The sequence below is a fragment of the Rhinoraja longicauda genome, chromosome 13 (genome assembly GCF_053455715.1).
Source record: "Rhinoraja longicauda isolate Sanriku21f chromosome 13, sRhiLon1.1, whole genome shotgun sequence".
Taxonomy (NCBI): domain Eukaryota; kingdom Metazoa; phylum Chordata; class Chondrichthyes; order Rajiformes; family Arhynchobatidae; genus Rhinoraja; species Rhinoraja longicauda.
The window spans coordinates 30,861,738-30,888,633 of record NC_135965.1 but is presented as its reverse complement, the minus strand read 5'-3'; the positions used below and the strand labels follow the sequence as shown (position 1 = coordinate 30,888,633).

Sequence of the window (26,896 nt, the reverse complement as noted above, 5' to 3'; positions counted from 1 at the left end):
TCATATGAAAACTGTCTTACTATCTTATAATAAATAGACATTAGTACACTAATAATATCTAAATCATGTCAATTAAAGATGTGTTGGGATATTGCTATGAATAACACCTAATGGTTGTTAGTAATTTTACAAACTATTGTCGGGAGTGTGCCCGATTATGAGAATCCTACTGCCAGTTAACCAGTTACTCACTTTCCCAGTTCTGATAAAAGTCTTCCACCTGAAGAATGAAGTCTGTTTCCCTTTCCACAGATGCTGCCTGACCTGCTGATTATTTCTTCCATTTTCTGATTTTATTTCAGGTATCCACTATTTGTGTTTTTTTAACTTTATAACTGCAACTATAATCGGAAGAGAAAGAAACTATACCATCACAGTGGATACAATATTTGCTCGTTTTATCTTTCCATTCCACCCTGCACAAACTCAAACAGTCTGAAACAGCTAATCATTTGCAATTCTTCCAATCTAACAAAAAGACGATTGCTGTGAAGACCTGGTTAGACACACACCTTGAGTATTGCGAGTACTTCTGAGCCACCACAATTTCAGAATAATCTACCAGCCTGGTGAGATTACACTTACATCCCTCCCAACCCTTCCGATTTGGCGGAAAGTTTCCGTTTTCTTATTTCATTTCCGCCATTCCGATTTTGCCTCACATTTTTCCGCAAAACAGTCGGTAATTGCAATTTGTCAATTCAGCCGCTAGAGGTCGCTAGGGTTCCGCAAAAAATCCACCCGCCCTGGAAGTCTCCCCGAAAATGTGGCACCTAGGCTGGGCAAGGCAGCCAATCTCGACCTCATCGGGACTTCCATGGCCGATCAGTGGGTTGAATTTACAACCGGCGGCCGGGGCTCTGGAACTAGCCAGCACATCTATTCCCATAGCAGACTTCCTTGGCCGGCTGGATAAAGCAGCAAAGCTCTGGAACTAAGTGCCAGGAAATCAGTGGTGGGACTGTAATGATTAAATATTACATTTAAGTGTAAGATTATATAACTAAATTAATTAAGACAGGGTTAAAATATAAAACACAGCAGAAAAGCCAATTACCACCTTTTTGGGCTGATTATCAATGTGCAAATTTACTTCAACAAGTACTTCAATATGTACTTCAATAAGCAAGATGACATTATACTCTAAATTACTGCAATTAGTGGTCATATGTGGGGTTGTTTTCCCCAGGACTAGAACCAATGTAGAGCAGAGATGTACATCCTTGCTAATCATATGTAAATGCATTTTTGTGTAGGAAAATAACTGCAGATGCTGGTACAAATCGAAGGTATCACAAAATGCTGGAGTAACAGACTGAAGAAGGGTCTCGACCTGAAATGTCACCCATTCCCTCTCTCCTAGATGCTGCCTGACCTGCCGAGTTACTCCAGCATTTTGTGATACTTAAATGCATTTTTGAGCCATTTTAGTGTTTAATTTCATATTCGTAATTTTCTTATCCACATACGGCATATTCGTGGAAAATTCATGGGTATTATAATAAAGTCTTCAACCTGTTATATCATTTAAAAGTATAATAATCATAGGGAATATATTTAGCGACGTCTATATGGCGCCAGTGTGAAACGGCCTTAAGTGGTCAGTGGACAGGAGCTGGACGTGACGAGTTTTTATGTAGGGGTTCCCTGAGACATGAAAATTATTTCAAGGGTTCTGCAAGGGTAAAAAGATTGAGAAACACTGTGGCAGATGGTATAGGAGTGATCAAAATTACCGACTGTTTTCGGATGGTCAATATCAATGCGTCGTATTGCGATCCTTTTTAGCACGGTCACAGACTCAATAGACAATAGGTGCAGGAGTAGGCCATTCAGCCCTTCGAGCCAGCACCGCCATTCAATGCGATCATGGCTGATCACTCTCAATCAGTACCCCGTTCCTGCCTTCTCCCCATACCCCCTCACTCCGCTATCCTTAAGAGCTCTATCCAGCTCTCTCTTGAAAGCATCCAACGAACTGGCCTCCACTGCCTTCTGAGGCAGAGAATTCCACACCTTCACCACTCTCTGACTGAAAAAGTTCTTCCTCATCTCCGTTCTAAATGGCCTACCCCTTATTCTTAAACTGTGGCCCCTTGTTCTGGACTCCCCAACATTGGGAACATGTTTCCTGCCTCTAATGTGTCCAATCCCCTAATTATCTTATATGTTTCAATAAGATCCCCCCTCATCCTTCTAAATTCCAGTGTATACAAGCCTAATTGCTCCAGCCTTTCAACATATGACAGTCCCGCCATTCCGGGAATTAACCTAGTGATTCCGGGAATTAACCTAGACTCACAATATGAAATCCTTCCGTATACTTAGTCAAGTGCTTTACCTGGAATCCAAGGATTAAACATTGATGAGAGATACCATGAAGCAAGAATTTTAAATGGCAAGAGATTATTTGACTAAACATTTCAAGATATTTGATATAAAATATACATGTACTGCATAGGAGGAGGCCCATTGCAAAAGAACACAAAAGACTTAAATAAGACCCTTGATGACTGTTCCATCCCTTCAGCACCATTTCTCTCGTACTAACCCCGTTGTCCTTAATATCCAAATATTTATCAATTGCTGTCTTGAATATACTCAGTTACTGAGCCTCAAAGGCCTCGTAGGCAGAGAATAAGAAATATTCTATACATTTCTTTTCATCCCTGTCTTGAATCCCTTATTTTGAGACTATAACCATAGTTTAGTTTATGATTAAAGATATAGCGTGGAATCAGACCCTTCGGCCCACTGAGTCTATGCTGACCAATGATCCCTGTACCCTCGCACTAGGGACAATTTACAATTTTACTGAAGGCAATTAACCAACAAACCTGTACATCTTTGGAGCGTGGGAGGAAACCGGAGATCCCGGAGAAAACCCACACGGTCACAGGGAGAACGTACAAACTCCGTACAGATAGCTCCCATAGTCAGGATTGAACCCAGGTACCTGGCGCTGAAAGGAAGTAACTCTACCACTGCCCCACTGTGCCACCACTCGATATACCAGGAAGGAAAACAATGTCCAACCTAATCAAACCCTGTAAGGATTATCGTTGTTTCAGTGAGATCAATCTCATTATTCTAAAGGCTAATGAATGTTAGCCAGAATGTAACACACTGCTGTACGAGTGTCTTCTCGTACAGCAAACCAATCCTCTCCACATCTTCACAACCCAGGAATTAATCTGATGAACTTTCTGATGAGGGTCTTCCATCCAAAGTATTGTCTGTTTCTCCTTCCATAGATATGTTTTTCTGGTTATTCTTCATATTTCCAGCTTCTGTGTTTTATTTTATTTCACCTCATCTATTATAATTACCTCGTTAGAGGGAAGCAAACTCCTGTAACCACATCATTTCAATAAGACACCTTCACTCTTATATTCATATCCTTCACACATTAGGCTTCCCAATTGCTTGTTTAATTTGAATGTTGATTCCTGAATTGAGACACCCAGATCCTTCTGAACACTGACACCTTTCAGTTTCTCATTTGTTTAAAAAAATACTTTGCCTTTAATTTTTATCGACTGAAGTGAAGAGCCACATTTTCCCTTGTTAGATTCCATCTACCATTTAAAGAATCTGCTTTAATCCCCCTGAAATGTTTCTGCAACCTGCTCACAGTCAACACTGACACCTAGCTTCAATTCGACAGCAAAATTGGATACATCATATTTACCCTCATTCAAATCATTAATATTTAGGTTCTCTCTGGCTTACGGATAATCCAACATGGAAATTTGATCTTACACATATTCTCCTTACATTTGTAAGGCATTTTTCAGGTTATAATGATAACAAAGATAGTAGTAGTTAGGGTGGCATAGTGGTAGAGTTTCTGCTTTACTGCGCCAGAGATCCAGGTTCGATCCTGACTATGGATGCTGTCTGTACGGAGTTTGTGTGTTCTCCCTATGACCACGTGGGTTTCCTTCGAGTACTTTGGTTTCCTCCCACATTCCAAAGACGTGCAGGTTTGTAGGTTAATTTGCTTTGGTAAATTGTCCCTAGATTGTAAGATAGAACTAGTGTATGGGTGATCACTGGTCAGCGGGGATTCTGTGGGCCGAAGGGCCTGTTTCCATGCTGTGTCTCTAAAACTAAAAACGAATGAAACATTTCTTGGTATTTATTAATGACTGAATATAGTATATATTCCATTAGTTTAATTGTGGGGAATGTTCAGTTGATTATACAATGAAATGAAAGAATTATAGTAAATATGTGTAGAGTGATACGATATGGCTTGCTATTGAAAATGAACATTTCTGACTTTCAGAGAAATCTGCTTGCAGACGGCTCTCAGGAGTGGAAGCCTTATGTAGCCTGGGAATTGCTTGAACAATTGTTGCCCCATTGTGATCCTAGCAAATGTTAGCATGCATGTTCAGCAAGCAATTAAGGCCAAGAACATTTTGGTCTACTTTGCTCAGGGGTTGGAGATTAAAATGGGGAAGCACTGTTACAATTGTATATGGGAAAGATGAGACCACACCTAGGAAAGCGTACTAGATTGGCTCCTTATTTAATGTAGGTACAAAAAGAACGCAGAAGACATCCAGAGGTTAATTCCTGGGATGACAAGTTTTTCCTATTATGAATGACCAACAATGTTAGGACTGTATTGTTTGATGTTTAAGAGAATGAGGAGCAATGTTATTGAAACATACTGTATAAGTCCCTAAAGGGATATGATGAGGGGATATTTAGATTTTTCCATTTAGGAGGTCATTGAATGAGCAGATAAAGTTACAAAATGAGGGGTAGTCTTTTACAAATGAATGTGTAGGAATTTCTTAAAGCAGAAGTCCGTTCATTTCTTGAATTCATTATCCCAGAGAGTTCTGAAGCTAGATCATTGGACGTACTTATTGAGGAGGAAGCTAAACCTTTAGAAGATCGAAGAATTGCAAGCTAGGTGGCACTAGAGTTGAGGTCTGGCACATCAACTATGATCACATTGAATGGCATGCTTGAGGGGGCAGGTAGGCCACTCCTTGTCCTTTATACTGCAAATATGTAAAACACTCCCCAGGGTTTAACTATAGAATAATGGAGTCCAGAGTGAATGTGGCAACATTTCTGTTCAACACGTGAATTTGCTGCATGATGTTTTCCAGAAAATTTGAGCTCTGGTTCCATCCAATGTCTTACTGAATGGTTAAAATAGATCTTTGCTAACGTCTGTATGTTCTTGATTACACTCACCACTTTCCTCCAAAAAAGCCCATAAAAACTATTGTCAATCTTCTCAACACCCTGAAATACAACAAACCAAGGGGAAGTGTTTTACATGTTTGCAGTACAATGGATGTTATCAATAGATTTATTGCAAAATTAACTTGTTATTTTGTTTCCACTGGGGTTGGTGAAAGCTTTACAAATGGAAGGGCTTTCAATGAGCTGAAGTTAATTGCCTCTGATCCAAATGAAAAACATTTTTCCAAGTACATGACAACTCAGCTTTACCTGGACTAACAAACTATAGAGCGGAGGTGCAGAACCTGGCGGACTGGTGCTCGGATAACAACCTGTCCCTAAATACCACCAAGACCAAGGAGCTGATCATCAACTTCCGTAGGTCACATAACGGGGAATATGCCCCGATCTCTATCAACGGGGACAGTGTGGAGAGAGTGTCCAGCTTCAAGTTTCTGGGCACTCACATTTCGGAGGACCTAACATGGTCCAATAACACTGCTGCGCTGGTCAAGAAGGCACAGCAAAGACTGTTCTACCTAAGAACACTGAAAAAGTCTGGTCTACCCCAACAGCTGCTGACGACCTTCTACCGCTGCACCATAGAGAGCATCCTAACGCATGGCATCCCTGTGTGGTACCTCAGCTGCACGGAGGCAGAAAGGAAAGCTCTACAGCGGGTAGTCCATAGAGCTCAGAGGGCCATCGGAACACAGCTGCCAGACTTGGAGGGCATCTACAACACACGATGCCTCAGAAAAGCCACCAGCATCCACAAAGACTCTTCACACCCCTGCAACAGTCTGTTCGAACTCCTTCCATCGGGCAGACGATACAAGGCCTTCTACGCCCGCACCTCCAGACTCAGGAACAGCTTCATCCCCAGGGCCATAGCTGCTATGAACCGGTCCTGCTGAGCCGGATGGTCACAACGCATAGATCAACTTGCACTTTACCCTGTCTAAAACTGTTACATTTGTTTCGTTGGGTTGCTGTTGTCTAAATTACTTAAATTATTGCATCGTATGGGAGGCGCATTCCCAATCTCGTTGTACCCCTGGGTACAATGACAATAAAGATATATTGTATTGTATTGTATTGTACTGGTAAATTGAGAAGCAAGGAGAGTTGGAATTAAATACATCTTTGTTCTTTATTCTTGAGTGGAATATTTTTATTGATCAAACAGTCATTAACTACAATGAAAAAAGCGCTGCTCATGTACACGTTGCCAACCAAGTAGAATTTCAATGTTTTTGAGGTGCAGAGACAGTTGCTAAAAACATCATGATGCTAAACAAATAAATCAGAAATTATAAGGAAATGTCACACTTTAAATGAACAGAGGAATATACAGTAAACCCTTGTTATAATAGACCATGGGGGGGGGGGGGGGGATCCGTTATTGCCGATTATCCGATATGCCGAGAAAGGTATTACCACTGTATGTAGTTGAAAAAGTCAGGTATTAGCCAAGGGCTGAGCTTTTATTACTGAAATAAGTTCAGGTGAGAACCAAGAAAAGTAGATAAGCAACAAGACAAAAATAACAAACAATAAAGAAAAGCTTACTGCACCTGATTGAAGTGTTGAAGGCACATCACAGTGTAGAGTGGGAACCACATCTAAAAAAAAACAAAGTGCCATTTACTTTGGAGAAAGTACTTTAGTGTAGGAAAATACTAAATTATTTCGCTTGGGCAGCTTGCAGCCCAGCGGTATGAACATTGACTTCTCCAATTTTAGATAGTTCCTCTGTCCCTCTCTCCCCCCCCCCCCCCCCCCCCCCCCGCCCCCCTTCCCAGTTCTCCCACTGTCTTCCTGTCTCCACCTATATCCTTTCTTTGCCCTTCCCCCCTGACATCAGTCTGAAGAAGGGTCTCGACCCAAAACGTCACCCATTCCCTCTCTGCTAGATGCTGCCTGACCTGCTGAGTTACTCCAGCATTTTGTGATACCTTGGAGAAAGTACTTTGTGTACACAGCTTGTGTTTTCCTTAAGGTTCTACATTATCTGATGAGTGCTGATGACAGAAGAGGGCGGCACGATGGCGCAGCGGTAAAGTTGCTGCCTTACAGCGCTTACAGTTCCAGAGGCCCAGGTTCGATCCAGACTACGGGTGTGTTCTGTACGGAGTTTGTACGTTCTCCCCGTGGCCGCTTGGGTTTTCTCCGAGATTTCGGTTTCCTCCAACACTCCAAAGACATTCAGGTTTGTAGGTCAATAGGCTTGGTATAAGTGTAAATTGTCCCTGGTATGTAGGATAGTGTTAATGTGCGGCAATTGCTCGTTGACACGGACTCGGCGGGCCGATGGGCCTGTTTCCACGCTGTATCTCTAAACTTAACAAAAATGAAAGAGAGTTTAAAAATGATGAAATGTCTTGTTAGTGCTGATGAACTATATTCAAGCTTGTCACTTTGCAACGATCTGCAGTTGAGTGCAAAAGTTTTGATGCCACCCGGTTTGGACTGAATGTATTCTGCAGATACCTGACCCATTCATGAGATTTATAATTTAACAATATCTGTTTCAGTAGATTCTGATCTTTAACTACTTTCATATTTATTAATAATTTTATGCATTAAACAACATTATATAGCTCCTTCCACATCTCTTTCAGAACCGCAAAGCAATTCTCAGCCAAAGATGTATATTTTAAGGTGAGGTCATAAGGATGCACAACTACCAATTTGTTCTGGGTTATTTTTCACAAACAAAAATATGATAATGTTCAATAAATCAACACCATTAAATATTTAAAGACATAAATAGACCAGTGCTTCGGCGGATAACTTTACTGCTTTGCTGCAAGATAATTCAATAGGATATTTTACATCGACCCAAGAGAGCAGAGGTTTAGTATAACATTTCATCAGAAAGATGCCTCTTCGAGCATTAGGAACTAAGAGCTGTTCTGCAGTGGCAAACTTGGGGTTTGCGCTCATGCTTGTTGAATGAGAAACATCTATAAACTTTTGTTTCAGAGGCAGAAATACTCCAAATGAGCATAGTTAACAATGCAACCCATTCAGCTTAGAGAGGACTCTGCCAGCTTGGGTGCAAATTGAGTAGGTAAGTCCCCCTTCTATTTTAACTGAAACCTCCCTTCACCACCATCCCTAATCTTATTTTATCCAAGATGAGAGATTTAAAATGTCACCAATACCACCCACGGGTTAATGTTGTTTTATCACCCTGCACGATCAGATTACATCCTGTAATTCACTCCCTGGAGATCCCTGCCGTTGAGAAACCATGAAGTGTGAGATCCACCCTTCTATTAGATACATACATGTTGTGTATGTATCATTCACAAATGTCCACAATAAGGATCCTGCTAGTTAATCACCTTCAGCTACACATTACTCTATACACAAACCATATAAACTGTCATGAAAACCGCACCCAGTAGCTTGTCCCAAGGTATGTGCTATTGCATGCCATCAATGAAAATCTTATTATAGTCCAATTGATAATTAATTGATGGCCCATTCTTTACTTTAGCATCCTGATCTTGTGATTTAAAAAAAAGTTAAACCTACCTTATTATTTGAAAAACTCTCTGCTATGGGAAAGCATATAGGTCAGTTAGTAGAGACGCACCTCACAGCTGTGGTCTTTCTTCTTTCTTATGTCAAGTACAACAATCAAAAGTGGCATTTGGTGCTTCAGAGTACCGTAGTTGACGCTCTGCTGCAAATGTTGCCAGTTCCGTAGAACTACCCAGGGTGGGCAACGAAGACGTAAAGCAGCTCCCATCTGAGTCTGGTGACTCAGATTCAATCCTGACCTAGAGTACTGTCTGTGTGAAGTTTGCACATTCTCACTGTGCCTACATGAGTTTTCCATGGGGTGCTCCAGTTTCTTCCCACATCCCAAATACATATGGAGTGTTAGGGTAATAAACCATAATACATTTGCCCTCGAGTGTAAATGATTGTTGAGAATAAAATGGGATTAGTGTAGGGTTAGTGTAAATGAGAAAATAGTGTAACGGTCGATGCAGATTCAGTGGGTCAAAGGGCCTGTTTCTGTGCTGTATGGTTTCAAGACTCTGTTCAGAATGTCTTACAGCTCCAGCACATGGGTTTCCTCTGGCTGCTCCAATTTTCTCTCATGTCTCAAAGACGAGTGGATTTACAGGTTATTTGCCATTTTGAATTGAAGGGAGTGTAGCTGAATGGTAGAATCTGCAGGGAACTGATGGGGACATGGAGAGAGAAAGTGAGGTTAGTCAGCATGATTTTAGTGGGCTGAAGGGCCTGTTTCTGTATTATACGACTCAAAGAAACCTGGATTGTGGCCTTTTGGAACAGGAAATGAGCACTGCTTTTATAGAGGGTTGTTTGCCTTTAAAAAAATGGTTTCATTGAACAGACATTTTGTTGTGAAGATAGTAAAGATTAGAAGCAATATAGGAAAATACACTTTTCATGTTGCATTGAAAGTTCTCGTTCAGAAAGTGCTTAGGGAGCTGCATTCAACTTAGGGTGGATAACCACTCTCAATTCAAAACTATTCAGTTTGATATGAGGAAATAAAGAATGGAATTTCCAAAGGCCAGAGGACAGGAAACAGAAGGAAATGACCTTTTGGCATTCGCATTTCCACAGTAAATGCCCTTGCAGTCAAATTCATTGTTTTACTACTAAGGCCAGTTTGGACGAATCACACAGTTGCTACGCATTGTATAAATGTATTAACATTAATGAAGAAGAGTTCTCAGTGGAGATAAATGATTTAAATAAATGCTCTCAAAATTTCAACTAAACAGCAGGAGAATTATGTAGGAAAGAACTGCAGATGTTGGTTTACACCAAAGATAGACACAGAATGCTGGAGAAACTCCACGGGACAGGCAGCATGTCTGGAGAGAAGGAACAGGTGATGTCACGGGTCTCCTTCAGACTGAGACACGGACACATAATTTAGCGCAGGACTGAAGGGCTTCCGCACTGGCAAGGTGTGTTTCAGATGAGACATTAAGCCTGTTTTCAGATGGTGCAAAAACATAATGGCATTTTTAAAACAATACAAAGGCATTGTTCTATTGTTTTACTGCCCTCAACCAAAAGCTAAAAGGGACAATTGATTACTCTATATGGGAACTTGCTCGCGATATTTGGCGGCCATTTTCCCAGCTCTTCAAAAACACTTCATTGATGTGAAGGAAATCTGAAGTCCATGATATTCAAAGGTTATAAAAATAGCAGAAAATCAAAACCCAATAAATTTTGTTCCATCAAGAATGAGTGCGTTTCTGGAATGATGGAGAAATGGTTGACTGTATAATGACCAATAGTGAATTATATATAAAATTTGTAAGGAATGATTTTCTTGATACTGTAAAGCAAAATCAAAAAAGAAGACCTTTGTATAACATTTTGTTAAATAATAAAGATTGTACTTACACTGGTGAAAGGTCATCACCTCTCTGCTCCCAGCCCACACACATCATGAGGGACCAGAATTTTGTCGGCTTATTTTCTGACATTCCACAAGACTTTATTTGTGAACATAACGGAAAAGAACAGGACAAAGGTTGAGTTTTAGATGTTTAGTTACAAGGGGGCAAAACCAAAAATCTCAAAACATGACAGGATGTATGTAATGTGTAGGAGACTGTCACAATGGGACAGATGGTTGGACAACACAATAGGTTCATACCTTTTCAGAGTACAATGAAATCAATAATTAAAGCAAACTTCCTCTGACACAGAGTAATGCCAGACCCGGTGGTGTGGTGCACGGTCAGAATATATAACTTGAAATGATTCCAAGCAGATGAGAAATTCATAAGTTCTAGGAGCAGGATTAGGTCATTCTGCCCATCAAGTCTGCCCAGCTGCGGCTCACCGGCAGTCTCTCTGTCTTTTTTTTGTTTTTTGTCTGTCATCGTTTAATGTACGTTTTGTTTTATTTTTAACTCTGTGTATGTGGGGGGGTGGTGGGGGGGTTGGGGGAAACCTTTTTTCAAATCTCCTCCTCAACGGAGATGCGACCTTTACCGTGTCGTATCTCCGTTCGCGCTACGGCCTAACATCGTGGAGTCGGCGGCCTCCAGCTGGGATCGACCTTGAAGACTCCGGTCGCAGGGCCTGGACTTACCATCTCGGAGGCTTCGGCCGTGGGCCCTGCAGACCGCAACATCGGGAGCTCGCAGGTCCCTGGCTGGCGACCGGCTTTTGGGAGCTCCAGCCGTAGCAGCTTCAACCGTCCCGAAGTGCGAGGTATGATCGACCCGCCCGCAGGCCCTTCATCACCCTGCGTGGCTCGGCCGCAGCACTTTCCATCGCCCGGTGGGGGCTCAGGACCTTCATCGGCCTGCTTGGCTCGGCCCTGGGACTTTCCATCGCCCGGTGGGGGCTCAGGACTTTCATCGGCCTGCTCGGCTCAGCCCTGGGACTTTCCATCGCCCGGTGGGGGCTCAGGACTTTCATCGGCCTGCTCGGCTCGGCCTTGGGACTTTCCATCGCCCGGTGGGGGCTTCAAAAAGTTGGGAGCCTCGATCATCTCGTGGCACCACGGGAGAAGAATGAGGAGGAGATAAGACTTTGCCTTCCATCACAGTGAGGGTATGCCTAGAGCAATCACTGTGATGGCTGTTTGTGTAAAAATTGTATCTGTGTGTCCTGTGCTTTTTGTTGTCTACTGCCGGACCCTGACGTGAGAGGACGCTGGCGTTGTTTATTCGCCGCTTTTCCGTTAGGATAGTTTGTCTGTTTGTTTTTATGTTGATTGTTTTTGTAAAGTGCTTTGAGCACCCGATAAGGCGCTATATAAAATAAATGAATTATTATTATTATTATTAAGTCTACTCCGCTATTCAATCATGGCTGATCTATCCTTCCCTCTCAACCCTATTCTCCTCCCTTCTCCCCATTACCCATAACATCCTTATTAATCAAGAATTTGCCAATCCCCACCTTAAAAGTATCCATAATCTCTGGATTACTACCAGTGCCACGTGCTAGTCAGAGAGAAATAGGAGGATATTTCAGATGAATACGTGCCTTGAAAAATGGTGCAAGGGGGAAGGATTCAAATTTCTAGGACATTGGAACCAGTTCTGGGAGAGGCGGGACCAGTACATACAGGACGGTCTGCACCTGAGCTGGAATGGAACCAATGTCCTTGGGGGAGTGTTTGCTAGTGCTGTCGGGGAGGATTTAAACTAATGTGGCAGGGGGGTGGGAGCATGAGCAGAGAGACAGAGGGGTGTAAAATGAGGGTAGAAGCAATAGTAAAAGTGGCAGGCAGACAAATCCAAGGCAAAAATCAAAAAGGGCCACTTTTCAACATAATTGTATAAGGGGTAAGAGTGTTGTAAAAACAATCCTGGATGCTTTGTGTCTCAATGCAAGGAGCATTCGGAATAAGGTGGATGATTTGAATGTGCAGATACTTATTAATCAATATGATATTGTTGGGATTACGGAGACATGGCTCCAGGGTGACCAAGGCTGGGAGCTGAACATCCAGGGATATTCAATATTCAGGAGGGATAGACAGAAAGGAAAAGGAGGTGGGGTAGCGTTGCTGGTTAGAGAGGAGATTAACACAATAGAATGGAAGGACATTAGCTTGGAGATTGTGGAATCGATATGGGTCAAGCTGCGAAACACTAAAGGGCAGAACACACTAGTGGGAGTTGTGTACAGGCCACCTAACAGTAGTAGTAGAATTGGGGATGGCATCAAACTGGAAATTAGAAATGCGTGCAACAAAGGTAAAACAGTTATAATGGGTGACTTCAATCTACATATAGATTGGGTGAATCAAATTGGCAGAGGTGCTGAGGAAGAGGATTTCTTGGAATGTATACGAGATAGTTTTCTAAGCCAACATGTAGAGGAACGGTACGGTAGCGCAGCGGTAGAGTTGCTGCTTTACAGCGAATGCAGCGCCGGAGACTCAGGTTCGATCCTGACTACGGGTGCTGCACTGTAAGGAGTTTGTACGTTCTCCCCGTGACCTGCGTGGGTTTTCTCCGAGATCTTCGGTTTCCTCCCACACTCCAAAGACGTACATGTATGTAGGTTAATTGGCTGGGTAAATGTAAAAATTGTCCCTAGTGGGTGTAGGATAGTGTTAATGTACGGGGATCGCTGGGCGGCACGGACTTGGTGGGCCGAAAAGGCCTGTTTCCGGCTGTATATATATGATATGATATGATATCCATTGATGGCCTCCACGTGCGTCTGTGGCAATGAATTCCACAGATTCACCACTTTGTGAGTTTCACCAAATTCAATTAATAATGTGGATATCTACTACATGTGTAGGTCAACCTCCTGAATGCAGCATTAATATTAACTTGACAGACAAAATAAAAATTAAATTCTCAGACTTTCTTCACCATTCCTTCACCATAATTATGCCTCATCCATCCCTCCGCTCTCTTTATGTACCTTTTCCTTTATATAGAGCACCAGACCTTAATACACGATCCCACAGACAAGCACCAGATGTTAATATCACACACCATTTTTGATTTCATTACTTCCTGCTCTCTGCCCCTTAAAGCCTCCAACTTTATTGTTCCCCAGCCCCACACGGCCCGATTTTATCTTCTCCCCAAAACCCACAAACAGAACTGTCCTGGCAGAACCATTCTTTCTGCTTGTTCATGTCCCACTGAATTAATTTCCACCTACCTCGACTCCATCCTTTCCCCCTAGTCCAATCCCTCCCTACCTATGTCCAAGACACTTCACACGCTCTTTGACTTCCATTTTCCAGGCCCCCACTACCTCATCTTTGCTATGGATGTCCAGTCACGCTACACCTCCATCCCCCACCAGGAAGGTCTTAAAGCCCTCTGTTTCTTCCTCGACCGCAGGACCAGTCAATTTCTGTCTACTAACACTCTCCTCCGCTAGCAGAGCTGGTCCTTACCCTTAACAACTTCTCCTTTGACTCCTTCCACTTCCTCCAAATCCAAGGCGTAGCTATGGGCACTCGCACGGGCCCTAGCTATGCCTGCCTCTTTGTAAGGTACGTCGAACAATCCCTGCTCCAGGCGTACACTGGCCCCATCCCCAAACTCTACCTCTGCTACATTGACGACTGCATTAGTGCTGCCTCCTGCACCAATGCAGAACTCGCTGACTTCATCAACTTCACAACTAATTTCCATCCTGCTCTCAAATTCACTTGAACCATATCTGACATCTCTCTACTGTTTCTAGATCTCACCACCTCCATCACAGACTATTGACTGACATCTATTACAAACCCACTGATTCACATAGCCATCTAGACTACACTTCTTCCCACCCTGCTTCCTGTAAAGACTCTATCCCCTACACCCAATTCCTCTGTCTACGCCGCATCTGCGCCCAGTATGGGTTTTCCATATCAGGCCATCGGAGATGTCCTCATTCATTAGGGAATGGGGGGTCCCCCCTTCCATTATAGATGAGGCTCTCACTGGGGTCTCCTCGATATCCTGCAGCTCCGCTCTTGCTCCCTGTCCCCCATTCATAACAAGGACAGAGTCCCCCCTGTCCTCACCTTCCACCCCATCAGCCATCGCGTACAGCATAGAATCCTCCAACATTTTTGCCACCTCCAACGGGGTCCCACCACTGGCCCCATTTTCCCATCTCCACCCCTTTCTGCTTTCTGCAGAGACTGTTCCCTCCACAACTCCCTGGTCAACTCATCCCTTCCCACCCAAACCACCCCCTCCCCAGGTACTTTCTCCTGCAACCGCAGGAGATGCAACACCTGTCCATTTACCACCCCCCCCCCCCCCCCCACCCCCGACTCCATCCAAGGACCCCAACAGTCTTTTCAGGTGAGGCAGAGTTTTGCGCATCTTTTCCAACCTCAACTGCTGTATCTCCTGGTCCAGGTGTCAACTCCTGTATGTCGGCGAGACCAAGCACAGGCAGCAATCATTTTGCTGAACACCACCGCTCAGTCCACCTTAACCGACCTGATCCCCGGTTGCTCAGCACTTTAACTCCCCCTCCCATTCCCAATCTGACCTTTCTGTCCTGGGCTCCTCCATTGTCAGAGTGAGGCCCAGTGCAAGTTGGAAGAACAGCACCTCATTTTTTGCTTGGGCAGCTTACACCCAAGAGGTATCAACATTGACTTCTCTAATTTCAAATAGCCCTTGCTTTCCCTCTCTCTCCGTCCCCTCCCCTTCCCAGTTCTCCCACCAGACTTACTGTCTCTGACTTATTCTATCTCTGTTCCACCCACTCCCCTGACATCATCCTGAAGAAGGGACTCGACCTGAAACATCACCCATTCCTTCTCTCCAGAGATGCTGCTTATCCAACATCTTGCTTGCTATATATTTCTTGCTATACATAATCTATTCATCTCAGTCATGAATTTTAATTCACCCACCATCCACAGATTTTTGGAGAGAAGAATTCCAAATTACTAGCTACTTAACAAAGACAATGAATATGATATGATACGATGCAATACTGTAGAACTTTATTTATCCCAGGAGGGAAATTGATCTGCCAACAGTCATAAAAACATAAAATACATACTATAAAATACATGAGACATGAATGGAGCCTGGTCTCATAACCTCGCCATTTAAGTACTGGTTTCATCCAGGTGAGTTTGCGCAGAACCATCTTCAACAACTAGAACCACCTCTTGTGGCAAAATTGGGAGCTCTATCATCTCTAAATCAATTGAGCTTTTGACTTTCACGAGTACATTAGGCCAAATCCAGGCTAAAACTTTAGTGCGGTATCGAGGGAGGCCTGTGCTAATAAATGGGAGAGGCATTAAACTGACCACTGCCTTCCCTTAGGTGTAATAGAACCCACAACACTATTCCAAAGAGCTACCCCCATCATCCTGTCCAATCTACCATTCAATTTCACATGATAATTTAGCCAACATACGTGTTGCTTGCTCTCAGGTGGCATTTACTCAAAGTTAATCTTTCCATCGATGCTGAATGGATTTTACCAGGTCTCCTTGGTTACAAATTTCATTTATCATCCAAACTCAAATGTGAACTGAAATAGCTGATTCCGAGAGGCAAGTGGAAAGAGAGTGTTCTTAACATTAAGATGTATTTTACCGTGTGGCATTAAGAAGCCTTAGTAAAATTGATATATTGAAGATTCTCAAGAAACTTCGATTGAGCATCTGTGGGATGTGCTGGATCGACAAGTCCGATCCACGGCGGCTCCACCTCGCAATGTACAGGACTTGAAGGATCTGCTGCTTATGTTTTTGTGCCAGATACCACAGGACTCCTTCAGGGGTCTTGTAGAGGCCATGCCTCGGCGGGTCGGCGCTATTTTGGCGGCACACGGAGGACCAACAGCATATTAGGCAGGTGGTCATAATGTTTTGGCTGATCGGTGTATAAAGGGGCAAGACTAGCCAGCTACCATAGACATTCAACAGTATTATTATCACCTTGTGTCCAACCAGCAATATCCTGAGGAGTCCCCATTCACAACAAAGTGAATGAGAACAATCTGTGTCTGTGACTGCAAGACCAGGTTGAAAGCTGATATCCTGAAGCAAGAAACTCTTCTCCTGATTCTCCAAGACATTTCCACCATCAACATGGCCCAAGGAGTGTGCTGGAATGCCCACCATTTGCCTCGATGAGTACTGCTCTAATGGCAGTCAAAATCCCCAACACCATCCAGTATAAAACAGCTCACTGGATTGTTATCATATCCACTACATTATACGTTCACTCCATCCACCACTCACATCCTGTGGCTGCAGTGTGTGCCAAACACAAAAATGCACAGTAGCAACTTTTCCAATGGCATCCAATCATGACTCCTACCATGCACATGGCACATGGAAACACCACCATCTCTTCATCAGGTATCATCTGGACACAAGCAGCTTGGTCATTCAGCAAGGTCATGGCTGATCTCGTATCTTAGCACCACGTTACTGCACCAACCTTATATCCCTGAATTACCTCAATATCCACACACAATCTCTGTCTTGAATATAATTAGTGCCTGCGACTCCACAGCCCTCTTTGGTAGAGAAAATTCCAAAGGCTTAGTGCTCTCTGGGTGAAAAGTTTTTTTTCGGAATTCTCTGCCACAGAAGGCAGTGGAGGCTAATTCACTGGATGTTTTCAAGAGAGAGTTAGATATAGCTCTTAGGGCTGACGGAATCATGGGATATGGGGAGAAAGCAGGAACGGGGTACTGATTTAGGATGATCAGCCATGATCATATTGAATGGCGGTGCTACCTCAAAGGGCCGAATGACCTACTCCCGCACCTATTTTCTATGTTTCTAGGTTTCTGCATTCTGTGCTGAGGTCCAACCACTTAGTTGATGACTTTGACTCCTGGATCTATTTGCCCAGGCAAGGAAACATTAACTCTTTATTTATTCTACCAAGCCACTTAAGGATTGTATAGATTTCAATAAGATCTCCCCTCATTCTTCCAAGCAGCAGAGAGTATAGGGCAGTATGCTTTACTTCTCCCCACATAATAAAACTGCCACTCCAGCAATCATTCTGTGAACCTCACTGCACCCCTTCATCACAAATATCTTGAGGTAGGGAGAGCATAAATGAACACAATCTTCCAAGTGTGGTTTCAGGAGGATCTATGTGATGGAAGGAATACATTACTCTTGTACGCAAATTCTCTTGCAATAAAAGCTTCCATGCTATTTGCCTTAGTAATTGTTAGTGCTACAATTTTACCCAATGAATTAAAATTATTAATTTAAGTAGCTTACTGTTAACTACTCAGGAACAAATGGGAGAAAGCAGTAAGTGCTACTCCCGCCAACCAAATTCACAGCAGAATTTGATAAAACTGATAAGGCAGTATGGAAACAGCTATAGACCAAATCCATCTGCTATTATATCTGCCAGCAAGCATTTGATGAGAATAGTATGAGGTTTATTGAATCCTTTCCAATTTTAGAAGGCTCGATGAAAGAGTATCGAAAAAGCATCAATGAACTTTGAACCCTTGCATCACCTTCTGAAATATGTTTGATTGAACACAAGGACACATGGCAGATGATTTCACCAATGTGAAAAGTTGGGTTCCATCACGTTATTCTAACGACTAGATATTGTTTAGGGCATTAATGATCTTTGTGCTTCTATCCAAAGATCCAGCATTGCTTTGAAGCCATATTTAAGAAGAATACTCAGCACCACGCTGCCTGACAGCTGCAGTTTGCTGCAATCTGTTGTGATGCTGAGTATTCTTGTTATTATTCACTGCCTGCAGTGGATTTATACCTTGCAACAAATCATCTTTGTATTAATGTGGATTTTGTAATGTCACACACTAATGGCTTTAACATTGTCCTGCATATCATATGGACAGTCCAGCTACCAAGGGGCTGAATCTCAGAAATTGAATTTTATTTTAGAAAGAGTAAAGAAAATCACACACTCCATGACAGAAACTTGGTTGTCATCTCTTTGATCAGCAGACTCTTGCTACAAGGAAAGGTTTGCTTCAAACTGAAACTGACCGCCGTGTGGTTTTATGATGCAGAACATTACTGAATCTTTCATTTTTGAACTGTTTTAGGACTTGCTTCTATCTAAATAACGAACTCACACCCAAGTTCTGAACCTTTTCATACCTCTAGTTTCCCTCTCCCCTGACTCTCAGTCTGAAGAAGGGTCTCGACCGGAATCGTCACTTATTGCTTTTCTCCAGAGATGCTGCCTGGCCCGCTGAGTTACGCCAGCATTTTGTGTCTATTTTAAGAAAACACTTCCTTATTGTATCATATCTACAACCATTATTCATATTGACTTCAATTTGCACAGAAGAAACACAACTGGGATGATTTAGTCACATTTGGTAGACTAATTAAGCTCCATGCAAAAACAAAAGCAAGCTAATGACATGGGGAGACAAACGAGAAAGTGTAGCTCTTCCTGTTCCGTGTGTGTGTGTGTTGGTCACTGATAAGAAGCAAGCCCTGAACAGGAAATCCGTCAAAGGCCAACATTCAACCAACTCTGAAATCTTAAAGCGCAGCTATAGTCAGCGGAAAAAAGCAGAGGTAGTTGTATGTAACATGGCAGACATAGTAGAAAACAGTACAGACCAGGCCCCCAGCCACCAAGCCCAGGGTGTGGAGCAGCTGACCAAGAGTTCGACCGATGGGCAGATGACATTTGACGACAGTGGGCTCTCTGCTGTCTTACAGAGTGGCTTGGAGAACCTGAGGCTGGAAAGGTCCTTGACAGATGTTGTGCTGTGCGTGGACAGCAGGGAGTTCTCCTGTCACAGGGTAGTCCTGGCTGCTGCTAGCAGCTACTTCAGGTAGGCAAAGAATAGCCAAACCTTTCTTTTTTCTTGTGGCCGGCATGCTTGATAATTTAATTTGCAATGCCATTGCAGTCTTAAGAGGATTCTCGTTCTGCAACTTGCTAGGTAAGAGTTTTTGCACAAGCTCTCTTACTTTAAGAAGCTGATGAAAACCTCTGACTTTAATTAAACTTTTGCTTACTTGACCTGGTATTGCATACAGTAAGTGACCCATTGTTAAATTTGTGCCCATGAAGTACCTTAGGATGTTTTTGCTATGTCAAAAGTGTTACATAAATGGAAATTGCTGATCATTTTAATTGTCCTAATCCAAGAGAGATTTTTTTGGGGGGTTGTATATTGTACCCTTAAACAAAGAGACAAATAAATATTTAATAACTATCTTTCAATGCCTCACTGTTCACTTTGCAGATGTTAAAATTGCCGACCTTTGGTAAATCAGGTTTGTGTCAGCTGATTTATCCTGCCATCTCACTGTGGTTTCTTTCCTCTTACACACAATGACTGGATTTGCAATCATTATGACAATAGAATGGGGAAATGCAAGAAGGGAGGTGTATTAGGAAACAGTGTGAAGATGCTGTTTATTATTGCAAAGAGCCCAGAGAAAAATAAGAATACTAACAAAAAAATGTTGATCCCATTTTATTTGATTGCAGTCATTTGTTAGTTTTTAACTCGCCCAAAAAAAGGCCTCCTATGAAGCAGGTTATTTCAAATGAACAACAGCTTGCAATAATGTAGCATTCCATTGACACTCTAAGGTACTTTACAGGCTCAACTTTAAAAAAGAGACCCCCAAAATAATATTAATCAGAGTGGAATCTTAGTGGAATTTCAGAAAATCTTTTCAAAGACGATTTATGGCTAGTTGGTCCATTGTGCTTGGCATGAATCGGCATATTCCTCATCAGATTCAACATTTGCAATTGATAAGGAAAAGTACATAACATGTTTTATATTATCCAAACTTTCAAACCAACTGATTTTTTTCAGTGTGGCAAGAACTGTTATGTAAGTAATCTCAGTAGTCAATTTGCATGCAGCAAGTTCACAAAGATAGCTGACAGATGACGACCAGCTAATTCACTTTCAGGCAGTTAATTTGTAGCTTAGGTGATGTGGGCATCACTTCATTTCCAGGCAAGTAATAGAACAGAGAGCTGCCTTAGTTTCACCAGTGGTGGATTGTAATACAAAGTTAAAATGGTCTTCCTGAGGAAGAAGGATATATATTGCCCCTACTCCAGGAGAGTATCCTTGGACCACTAAGGTAAAGCAAGACAAATATTTCTGTAGAATGATGGTTAATGCCTTAGTGATCAACTCTGTGTTGATGATTGTTTGGTGCAGCTCAAGAGACTCGAAGTAGCTCAGGAGTCACTGCTGCATAAGGTGCAGATGGACTGACAAAGGTGCAAATCCTATTGCCCTGTTTTCTCGACGTCCTCTTCTCAACCTGTGTAACCCTCTGCCTCTACTCACCCTGTCTCCTGAACAGAAAATCCCCAGAGATCCAACAACCAACAGAAATCCCTCACACACTTGTTTCCATATTTGCGGTCTTTTGATTACTCTTAGGGTTTTCCTTGAAGAGATGCTGACAGCCAAAGCAAACCCTGTAAGAGCGTAAGTTGCTCTATTTATCAATGGTTGGCGATGGCCCTCAGTATAGCCTAGATGAACTCCCTGATGAGGAACTGCCACACTTCTGCTTTGGAATTCAGGCGGGCAAGGCTCATCAGCCTTGCCTCAGCTCAGCATGAGCTGAAGGCATATATCGGGAACAGTGAGTAGAATATGCCAAATTGGCTCCAAAGCACGTCTATTGACCTTGGAGACATAATGAACTGCAGAAGCTGGAAAGTTGAGTGAAACATAAAGTGCTGGAGTAACTCAAGGAGTTGGTTAGCATCTGTGGAGGGACTGGACAAATGTTGTTTCAGGTTGGGATCTTTCTTGACCTTGACCTTGTGGTCTATTGACCTTGTGCATTTTTGTGGTTTCTGATGTAAACTCATTGGGTCCGATCTTAATCCTTTGTCCTGAAAGGAGTAAAGTACACTTTTAGTGGGTAACCGGGTTTCTTCAGCAATTCAAATAAACCACCCATGTTCACATAATCAAAAGGTCTGGTGAGATTGATAAAAGCAATTTATTGCTTGCCACATTCTTTGCTTGCCACATTTCTCTTCAAAACTGCCAAATTGAGAAGTTCATATCATTTGTGGATCTTCTGCTTCTAAAACCACTCTGGGGTTCAAGATAAATTCTTTGAGCTCAGACCTGGCCAGAGCAAAAACAGGTGAAGAATTCCTTTCCCCTCACGCTTCTCCCCGATATTGACCAGGAAAATTGCTACAATTATTATGGCCACCCGTGTTCTTATACAATGTTACAAGCTTTCCATCTGGCAATCCCCTTGCAGAGGGATCCAGGAGTACAATTAAATGATTCCCTGGTAGGCTAGTGGAGATGGTTTTGGCATATTGGCCTTCATCTGTCAGGGAATTGAGTATAAAAAAAGTAGAATCATAGTTCATAGATTCTGTTTATTTTCTTTATTTCTCAGTGACCCATTAACCAAATGACCCAGATTCATAGAGTCACACAATACAGAAATAGCCCCTTCGGCCCACTTGTCCATGCTGACCACGATAACCCATTTGGACTAGTCTAATTTGCTGTATTCGACCTATATCCCTCAAAACCTTTCCTATCTGTCCATAATGTCTATTAAATGTTGTTACTGTACTGGCATTAACTACTTCTCTGGCAGCTTGTTCCATATACCCACCACCTTATGTATGAAAATGTTTCCCTCGGGTTTCTATTAAATCATTCCCCTCTCACCTTAAACCTATGACCTCATGTACAACTGTAACATAGCATCCTAACTTCTATATTCAATTCCCTGACTAATGAAAGGATAGGGTAGACAATCAGAACTTATTTTTCCCAGGGTGTAAATATCAAAGACTAGAGAGCATAGCTTTAAGGTGCGAGGGGCAGCATTTAAAGGAGATGCGCAAAGCAAGTTTTGTTACACATAGTGTGGTGGGTGCCTGGAGCACACACTGGCTGACAGGGTTATGGTGAAGACAGCTAAGGTAGTAACATTTAAGAAGCTATTAGACAGGCACATGGATATGCAGGAAGTGGAGAGATATAGACCACATGTAGGCAGAAGAGATTAGTTTACCTTGCATCATGTTCAGCACAGACATTATGGCTCAAAGGGCCTGTCCTGTGCTGTACCATTTTATGTGCTAAAGTTTGATCTGAAACAAAATCAGCCTTTGGAAGATCTCACCCGAACCAGCCATCCCAGAACTATACAATTGCATCAAAAAATTAGGTGTTAAATTATATGTAAACCTTTATGCCATAGGGACAGGGGTTTCGTAGTAAAGAGGTCTTGTTATAAATATACTGTTTTGGTGAGTTGGAGCACAGTGTGCAGTATTTGTCATCTTATCTGGAAGAATATATTTGCCTTAAAGAGCATGTATCAAGGTTTTATTGATTGATTTAAGGCTTAAAAGGGTTATTCTAGTAAGAGAGATTGAATAGCATGTTTAGTTTAGTTTAGAGATATAGTGTGGAAACAAGCCCGTTGCCCCACTGAGTCCACACCGAACAACGATCACCTGTACCCCAATTTTATGTTATCCCTGTTTTGCATCCAACACACTGGGAGCAGTTTAGAGAAACCATTTAACCCACAAAGCGACACATCTTTGAAACGTGGAAGGAAACCAGAGCACCCAGAGAAAACCCACGTGGTCACAGGGAGAATGCACAAACGTCATACAGATAGCACCCATAGGCAGAGTCGAAGCAGGGTCTCTGGCACTACAAGGCAAAGACTCTACCACTGCCCCTGGTGCTGCAAAGGCAGCAACTTGCTGTGTCCATACTCTCTAGGTTAAATATTCAGGGATTCATAGGAAATTAGATTATAAGGAAATTAGAATATAAGATACAATAGCAAAATTGTGAAGAAGGAGACTTCAGAGGAAAAATAGAGTTTGTGCCTATGGGTGCTTGATGATTAGTGTGGAAGGCTGAAAGACTTTTTTCATGATGTGTGGCTTCACAACATTATGGGAGCGTAATAAAACAATGACAGTAGCACTATTTATAACGAGATCTGCAACACCACATACTTGTTGAGTACATGAGTGTTGCACTTTCAATGAAAGGAAATACAGAACTGGCAGAGAAAAAAAATGTTGGTGAATCTTATGTGAGATCTCCCTTTACTCGCAGGGCGATGTTTTGTAATGATCTTAAAGAAAAACATGAAGAAAAAATAACGATTAAAGGTGTCGATGCCAGTACCATGGAGACATTACTGGATTATACTTACACCAGCAAAGTCCACATCACCAAACAGAATGTCCAAAGAATTTTAGAAGCTGCCAGTCTATTTCAGGTGAGCAATGTTAAAACCTTTAGCAGCAGTAACGATTTTTGTCTCTTTTGCTGCCATTCCATACGTACAGATGTGTTTTGCCCAAAAGTGGTCATGGTCCGAACTTTTGCTACATTTCTTTGTACTCTTCTTGCAAAATCGAGCTACTACCTTGTCCTGAGACCTTTTTTTTCCACAGCTGCACAGCATGGAAACAGGCCCTTCAGCCCCCTGTATCCTTGCTGACCATCAAGCACAAATTTACACTTGTTCCATTTAATTCCCCACACATTCTCATCAACTTCCTACAAAATGTGCCAATAACCCAAACACTAGGGGGCCATCTGTGATGGGCAAGTAACCCACCGACCTGCACGCTTTTGGGATGTGAGATGAAAAAGCAGAAATCCAGACCGTCTTGTGAAGAACAGAGAACAGAGAGAGCCCAGTCCATCTTAGATACTGACCTCCCCAATATTGAAGAGATCTATAGGCGGCACTGCCTCAAAAAGGCAGCCAATATCATTAAAGACCCACATCACCCTAGCCACGCTCTCATTTTGCTCCTACCTTTGGCAAGATGGTACGGGAGCCTAAAAATTGTGACCACCAATTTCAAGAATAGTAACGACCATCACTTTCATGAACATTACACAACACTACACCACCTCAGCAACTGTGAACTTCTATGGACTGTCTTTGGTTGCACTGTGGACTTTGGGTTTTTTGCAATATTATTAAGGTTATTAATTTAGTGAATTTAAAAATATATACATATATTGTGTTTACAGGCTGCTAGGCTGCTGCAGGTAAGAATGTCGTTGTTCCTTTGTCAGTACATGTGACAATCAAACACTCTTGACACTCTCTCTTAATTCTCTCAAAACATGACAACATTTAGACAGCATTGAAGGTCAGTCCTGAGCTTGGGTCGTTGGACCCAAGCCACTGCAGCTCCACTAAGTGCACCATTGGGCTGCCCAATGCCATGGTACACTGCATCACTTTCCATACAAGCAGATTATATAGCCTCAGGTAAATTCACTAGCCACTGTACAGGAGTTCAGCCTTGCTACCTGTTAGCAGATATCCGGCTCCCTTCTGTTTAGCTTTCATCCTTGTCAAAGTCTGACCATGAGCTTGCACCCTTTTCCTGTAGTCTTCAAAAGCAACGTCATTTTATCTACTCATTTTTATTTGGCTCATTCATGCCATTCAATGTTCCCCTCCCATCACTGGTTTATGATTGCAGCTGTTGCAGTTCATGGTAACAATCAACTTGAAACATGGATGAAAATCTACCAATGATATAAAAATTATCAGCTCAGAATCAACCACCTGGGAGAATTCTACTGGCCAAAAGAACCTTTTAAAATGGCAGGACATGCCACACTTTTACCTATACGGGCTATGTCAGGCTGTTTGATTTTAATTGCTGAGGGGTGTTCATGCAGGGCTGGTAACTATCAGCGTGCTATGGGCAGAGGTCAATAGGAGGAGAGATCAATTGCTGTGGAAGGTCTAACCCTGTTGCTCTTCACAAGTGACTGGAGGAGATGTGGTGTGCACATACTGATAATTCTCCCCATTTGCAACTTATTGCCCTCGTGGAAAATGGCTTCAGATTTATCAGGAAATAGCTTTTGTTTGCGCCTGATTGCAACCAGTTTGTGGAACTACTGATTCAAACTGAATTATTTGCATCAAACCACAAATAGTGCATTGTTTTTTCCGAACGAAGAATCATAAAACGCGTCACATAAAATGGAATAATAAATATCTCAGCTTCCACTCCATGTACTTGTCATCACCTGATTTGATATGAAACTGTTCCACAGCCTTCTTCTGCTTCACACTTCCCTAATGTTAGTTGAGTCTCCACTGATGAGACAAGTGTTTCGGTCCCTTACTCTCTTGGGAAGTGAACTTGTTTGTTACTTTTCAGTTGTTTGTTCTTTGCAGCTGGTACCACTGAAGGTTTCAAGATGCACATGTCCTGATGAGTCAGTCACAGGAGGATGATGTGGCTTTCACATCGGTAAATCTTGCTGCATCTGCAGTAACTTTCTCAACGAAGTCTGCAATGATCTTTTGTAGAGAATCGGGTTATTTGGCCTAGCTTTATATTACATTCTAAAGAAGTTCCCTCTGCTCTAACGTTCTCCCATCCATGGCTCCATGTGTACCTATTTTCTTCTTTCCTTCACCCTTAACTATAACATGCACCCGCTTCACCCACCTCACGAGACACTAAAATGTACATTTTCATCACTCTAATTTGCTATCAATGTGCTCTTAAACTTAATTAAATCAGTTTGTTCGTATCCAACAGCTCAGTTTAGTTTATTATCACGGTACAGTGAAAAGCCTTTGTTGCGCGCTAACCAGTCAGCAGAAAGACAATACATGATTACAACAAATCCATTTACGGTGTATAGATACATGGTAAGGGAATAACGTTTAGTGATCATGGTTAAATTGGGAAATGTTGCTGCATGAATAGAAATTTAAGTGTGTGGAGCGATTGTAATATCAATTTGTAGATCTGCTTCTGTGGCTAGCACGTATATAGTTGCCTGGGTTGGGCACCATCTTTTAGATTTAGGTTTAGAGATACAGCACAGAAACAGGCCCTTCGGCCCACTGGGTCTGCGCCGCCCAGCGATCCCCGCACATTAACACTATCCTATACCCACTACGGACAATTTTTACATTTACCAAGCCAATTAACCTACATACCTGTATGTCTTTGGAGTGTGGGAGGAAACCGAAGATCTTGGAGAAAACCCACGCAGGTCACGGGGAGAACGTACAAACTCCATACAGTACAGCACCCGTAGTCAGGATCGAACCTGAGTCTCCGGCGCTGCATTCGCTGTAAAGCAGCAACTCTACCGCTGCGCTACCGTGTCGCACAAGCAGCCAGGCTTCTTGGAAGCTTCTAAGGAAGCAGCTAGAGTCTTAATCATTTTAATG

At 42.5% G+C, this 26,896-nt stretch overlaps 1 protein-coding gene across 2 annotated transcripts in view; it reads left to right on the top strand.

Moving 5' to 3' along the window:
- The window catches only part of klhl6 (kelch-like family member 6), an 88,103-nt gene that overhangs the window by 41,345 nt on the left and 19,862 nt on the right, over positions 1 to 26,896 (top strand). Inside the window, exons 1-2 of one of the 2 annotated variants that reach the window (XM_078410721.1) lie at positions 19,250 to 19,497; positions 23,776 to 23,941. In XM_078410721.1, the coding sequence (XP_078266847.1) occupies positions 19,250 to 19,497; positions 23,776 to 23,941 (414 nt within the window). Of the gene's footprint in view, positions 1 to 19,249; positions 19,498 to 23,775; positions 23,942 to 26,896 lie in introns of those variants that run through there. The other variant, XM_078410722.1, reaches the window with a different exon arrangement.